This window comes from Corvus brachyrhynchos, unplaced genomic scaffold (assembly GCF_000691975.1).
Source record: "Corvus brachyrhynchos isolate BGI_N302 unplaced genomic scaffold, ASM69197v1 scaffold46, whole genome shotgun sequence".
NCBI classification, from domain to species: Eukaryota; Metazoa; Chordata; class Aves; order Passeriformes; family Corvidae; genus Corvus; species Corvus brachyrhynchos.
The window spans coordinates 4,517,276-4,523,275 of record NW_008238838.1 but is presented as its reverse complement, the minus strand read 5'-3'; the positions used below and the strand labels follow the sequence as shown (position 1 = coordinate 4,523,275).

The window sequence follows — 6,000 nt, the reverse complement described above, 5'->3', positions numbered from 1 at the left end:
CCCCCTGTTTTTTTTTTGTTTTTTTTTTTTTTTTTTTTTTTTTTTTTTTTTTTTTTTGAGTTTTTTCTTGTTGGAGTTTTTCCTTTATCCCCCACGCCCCACTTCCGTGGTTTGGATATTCTGGGTGACTGCAAGAAGAGTTTTGGAGTTGTTTTGGATTGGGTTTGGTTGTTTTTTTTTTTTTTTTTGTTCCCTTCTCCTGCCCTTGAACTGAGTTTGTCCTCTGTGCATGCCTCTTCTGGAGCAAGGCTGGATCCTGAACCTCGGTGCATGTGAGGGGCAAAGCCTCGTTCATATTCCTGCAATAATAGTAAAATGTAAATTGGATAATACGACTTCTTGCCAAAGGCTCCAATGAGTGGCACACAGTCCACAATCACGGACAGGTCAGTATAAAATGAGATTTCTTAATTTTTTTCCTTTTTTTGAAGTGGGAGATATTCGCAGAGCTCATGTACTTTGTGTTCTGACTTCAGTGACAGACGGGATCAGAAAAGCAGGATTAAATCAGAGTTTCTGGGAACCAAGAGTGTCTTGACTGTCAAAGTGACTGGGTTAACTTTGAAACCGGAGTATTTCAAGTCCAACAGCTTTCAAGCCTGCCAGGCTGACTTTGTAGGAACCAGGGGTGGTAATTCAGCTCCCAGAATGGGCTGGTGCTGCGAGGAACACCGAAAGCAAGTGTTCCTGCAAGAAGTTTAAGCAGGAGAAGCCACCAGAATTTAGGATATAGCTCAAGCCTCAACTCAGAGACCGTGTTGAGGATGCACTTGGGTCTCCTTGGGTCAAGTACTGCAGAGAGGTCACTCCAGGTGAGGGCAGGAGGGATAGTTGACAAGCAGAAATGTCTGCTGGTGTCTATCTTAGCAGTAACCTGGCTTCAGATACCTGCTCAGGCCTCTGGGCTGCTCTGCAGGTGCCTTTCATTATGTTTGGAGTTCTCTTGTTTGCGCTGGGATGTTTCAGAGGAAGGGGAAAAAATATGACCAAAAAAAAGTCAAGCAGGAAACCTCTTCACTTGCTTTTGAAACGAGTGGAATGAGAGTCCTCAGATTTTTTTTTTTTTTTATGAGAAGAAAAGATACCTTTTTTTGACACTGTACGCTAAAAAACATTTATTTTATCGCATCTTTATCGCGTTTCTCTGGTGGTTAAGGTTTGAATGCGTGTGGCAAAAGGCCTCACTTTGGCCTTTCATGACCAAGCAGTTCTGGCACAGCAGCGCAGCTGGGGCTGGGATAGAGCAATGATGCTTTTGGGTGCCTGAGCTCACCAATTTTGGGCTCCAGGTGTGGGCAGGAAAGAGACTGAGTGTGGTTCTCACTTAAACCCAGGCCTTTTCGTGACTCCCCAGGTCCTCGCAGACAGCACAGTCCAAAGAGCTCTGGGACAGCTCAGACTTGTGTACAGTCTGTGTTTACAACTGTTCACAGAGTATTAAATCTTGGCAATTAATTGTGTAGTTTGTACTAGCGGAATTGTTTCTTTTGCAGTGCATGAATGATTCTTGAGTTGCAGGATGTTTTTCTCTGTACCAGGCAAGGCAATGACAGTAAAAAGGCATTTCAGTGGATTTGTGAGGATTTTGTTACGCACTTAGGGCCATATGTCTTGTGGCAGTTGCATGATATCAAAAAGAACGACAGGATTTTCATACCAAGAGGCAGCTGAGTGATGCATGGAAAGGAAAAGCATGAGAACAGGGAATTTAATTTACTTGTTAGTAAAACAAAATACTTTCTATTATTGAATTGGGGCAGCCAAATTGAAAATGCAGCGAAGGCAAAAAAAAAGTCTCATTTCCTTTTGCTCTCAGTCATGTCAGGAGGATGTTTCTGTTTGGTGTTCCATTAAGGTTTTGGATCAAAAGGCTTTTAATGTCAGGTGAGGAGCTGTCTCCACAACCCTGGCAGGTGGATTTCTGTGATGGCTGGGGGAATGTGGGGAATCTGGATCTCTTCTTGTCTCTGTTTTTCACCTCTGGCCTGAAGCAGTCCCAGCTCTGGGGGACAAAGTCATGGTCATGGTTCAGCCTGGAGAAGAGAAGCTTTGGAGTGACCTAATTGTGGCTTGCCAGGACCTGAAGAAGCCTAAAAGGAAGATGGAGAGAGACTGTTTTAAAAGGCCCGGAGTGACAGGACAAGGGGGAATGGCTTCAAACTCAGAGATTAGGGTTAGATTGGATATTAGGGAAAAATTGTTCCCTGTGAGGGTGGGGAGGCCCTGGCACAGGTTGCGCACAGGAGCTGGGGCTGCCCCTGGATCCCTGGAAGTGTCCAAGGCCAGGTTGGAGCAACCTGGGATAGTGGAAGGTGTCCCTGTCCATGGCAGGGGGTTGGGAGTGAGATGATCTTGAAGGTCTCTCCCAGCCCAAACCATTCCGCGATTCTCTGATGATTCTGTGATTGTTCCCTGGCTGAACCTTCCAGCAGAACCCCAGACATGGTGGTGGTGTTTGTTCCCATCATGTGGATCTCTGCCATTCCTTTTTATCTCCAGCATTGTGCAGCATTTGGAGGGGATGGTTTTTGATCACCCTCGTCCCTGCAGTACATTCCCCTTTTCTCTTTAGGCCCAGGCAGCCTCTGTGTTGCCTCTTTCAGTGTGGCTCTTAAGCTTGGAATGTAAAGCAGGTGCAATATAAATAATGTTGATGCTTCCACTGTCATTAGATCTACGTGGTATAAATCATCTGACATGTTCAATTCTCTTTTTGCTTGTCAGTCACCTTCCTTGGTGGGATCGAGATGGGAATTGCCTTAAACCAGGAAAACCCAGCTTGCATCTGTGCCAGATGGTATTAGGAATATAATAGGGTAGCTTGGGTCTGGATTTTTCTTCATATTAGCTTTACATATTTGCATTTTGCATATGTAGAGCTGCCTAAATGCATGTTACAGACAGCAGATATTTCCTTTGGTATCCCTTCAGTTTAAGATGGTAATGATTTGACAGCTGTCACATTTCCCTTGTCCAGGGTTGCACTCGTCTCATCCTTGACATGTTTTATATCTCATGTATTCGTTGATGATGTCATGATTACCATTAAAATATATCAATTAGGGGTGTATGAATGGCCATTTCTAGTGCTGTTCTGTAGCCAGGATGATAAGCGATGTTTTTATTAAGTCCCCTCCTTTTTATTTTTTTCCCCTTTTATTTTCGTTCTCTTTCCCAGGAAAGTTGAATGGATTTTAGTGTCTGGCACTGCTGAAACACAGTCAGGCCAGTTCATATCTGATGTGTCTGGGCTCACTCTCTCTGTGGACTAAACCTTAACCCAGTTAATTTTGGTAATGGTTATGCTCAGATTTTGTTATCAGAGCTCCCAAAGCAGCATCATTTTCTGATGTCTTTTTCTTCAAGTGCCTTCGGTCTGGAGGGAAGTGAGTGCCGGGGGGAGTGGGGGAATACCAGGCATTAAACAAAAAAGGCAGAACAGATGTTAAGGCTCCTGAGAGTGTAATGGCTGTTGAGAGTTCCTGGAGGAACTCCTGGCACACACTGCTCCCCATCAGCATTTCGGGGAGCACCTAAAGGGTGCAGGCAGACAAAAAATTATCTCCTAACGTAGCCCTTGAGGCTTAGAAACACAGCAGCAGAACGTTCTCCAGGATAGCTGTGGTGCCTTGCATGGCTTGAGATGGTTTAAGAGAGTTAAACACTGACTTCAGCTTCCCCTTCTTTCCCTCAGGATGTTCTTTTACTTTGTCAGCTGCTTTTTTTTCGTAGTCCTGGTGCCCATGGGACCGTATTCATCTCCAGCCCTATTGCTCCTCTCCTTTCTGTTTGTAAACATTTACACCCTCTTAATTTAATCCTCTCTTAGCTATGCTGTATTTGTTCAGAGGCCTCCAAAGGTGGCATTTGTCTTGCTGAGCTTAGTAAGTCTTTGAGGTAGACATCCCTGAGCTGCTCTTCTGGCTTGACTTGATCGTTAGTGGAAGGAAATCTGCACATCGAGGGGACCTTTCTTATCCTAAAGGTATCTCAAATCAGTCAGCTGACTGAGCTTCATCCAGCTCTGGATTTAGGTGAGATTTGCCATATCTTTTAGCCTGAAAAAATCTATTTTTGGCTACTCGCTGGTGCTCGGTTGGATTTTTGCTGCTGGATGCTGGTTTTTGGCGGGGGGATAGTGCACTTTGAGGCCCATCTGTGACCGGCTGAGAGGTAGCGGGTGGCTGGGCAGGGTTTGTTGGAGGAGTTTTTGTGTTCCTGCTGGAGTGTGCCCACATTCCCTGCCTCTGGAGCTCTCCTGGCCGGACACTGGCCAGCTCTGGGCGTTGCTCTGTGCCGTGCGTGGCCGGCCACACATGGCCGGGTGAGATAAGGGCTTTATTCTTCCCAAGGCCACGCTGGGGCCGGGCTGAAATTCGGCCATTTCCAGCCTCTGCTTGGCCACCGAAGGCCGGGCCGAGCTCGGCTGTATCCTGTTATGACACTAAAGAAACATTTGTGTGCCATTAATTTTTTTCGCTCTCGGAGTTAACTGTATTTTTCTTCCTGTCACCGTTCCAAACACACTTCAGGGTTGAGCAATTGCGCGGCTGCAGGACTTGCTTTATGTTTCTTTCTGTTTGTTAAAGGCCAATAAAAGAAAGGAGGCTCTTGCTTTCGCAGGACCTCGCTGAGGAACTGGTGGCTCTTCTCTGCAGTTGCTTGCAAATGAGTTTTATTTATAACCGTGCTGTAGTTTCTGTTGCTATGATTGGAAAACAGCAGCACATAATTATCCTTGAGAAGTTTTAATTGGTGATTTGCTCCTGACTTGGTATTAAAATAGACTCTAATTGTTTCTTATCTGCTTTAGATGCACTTTCCCTGTCTTCGGCTCTTTGGAAGTCCCTGTAGTAACTGGGAATTCTTTGACTGTATGGTGGGAAAAAGGGTTTTATTTCTTCCAGCAGGGTAAAAACTGCATGGGAAGTCACGCCTTACTGAGTAGCTAGATGTCATTATCATGCATTTTTAAAATTAGTAGAGTTTGTAAAATCCAGTCTTTATGGAAAATGGGCTGCAGCATGACATCTAAGGACTGAAAAGAATAATAGTCTTTGAGTGGGGCTTTCCATCGTTGTGCCTTCACTGTGTTTGGAAATGAGCAGTTGACAGAGTCTGTGCATAAATTCATGTTTTATTTTGCTGCTCTTGAGGCTGGCAGAAGAGAGGACTGTCTGGGGTGTTTACTGCTGGCTGGGACACAAATGCTACCACTTCATGTTGCATAGTTTATTAGGGCTTTCACTGGAGACAGGAGCTGAGGTGAGCTTGATTTTCTAGTTTTGAGTAGAGCTGTGGGCGTTGTGATTATTTGGGTGGAGGCAGGAATGATATTTCATCTGTGAGCCCAATTGTATAATTCTCCCTGCGCACAGAACTCCTGTTAATGGCATTTTAACATTTCGAACTGATTGATTAGGAAGGGTACTGGGATGTTGGCTCCCTCAATTTTAGATTTAAAAAATTCTGGACCACATCTACGGGAATTTAGCAGCAAAAAAACCCCAACAACTCAGCGCTGCCCTAGCTGGAGATGCTTGAGAAGGAAAGTGCAGCTTGCCCTCGGAGCAGGAGTTTGCCGAGGTCACTGGTGGGACTTGTGGGTGTTCACTGGTGTCCTTTGACTTCGTGACCCATGTGGGAGGAGAGTTCCTTGGTCCCGGAGGGTGACAGCAGTGACCACAGTCCTTCTGCTGGAAATCAAAGAGTCTTCTGTTCACTCTCACAACCGGTCTGGACCATGTTGTTAAAAGTGATGATTTTGTAGTAGAGGTGATTTAGTGTAGAAGTGGTGATTTATTGTAGGAGTGATTTAGGCATTGGAGATTTTGGCGTTTCATGCTAAGGCTGTACAGAGTATTGATGAATTTGCGTGGGGAAGGTGGTGCAGATACCAGTTATTTTCCGTATTTCATGATTGCACACAAGGATTATTTGGTTATTTCCTGAAGTGGGGTCTCCCAGTGAATTTGTGTCTAAGGAATTTGAGTGGCTTCA

The 6,000-nt window shown here is 45.1% G+C and overlaps 1 protein-coding gene across 2 annotated transcripts in view; it reads left to right on the top strand.

Moving 5' to 3' along the window:
• Positions 1–33: 33 nt before the first annotated feature.
• The window catches only part of ARHGEF12 (Rho guanine nucleotide exchange factor 12), a 70,324-nt gene continuing 64,357 nt past the window's right edge, over positions 34–6,000 (top strand). For both annotated transcript variants that reach the window (XM_017738474.1, XM_017738473.1), the window contains exon 1: positions 34–386. In XM_017738474.1, the coding sequence (XP_017593963.1) occupies positions 355–386 (32 nt within the window). In that variant the 5' untranslated portion in view covers positions 34–354. The remainder of the gene's footprint in view (positions 387–6,000) is intronic.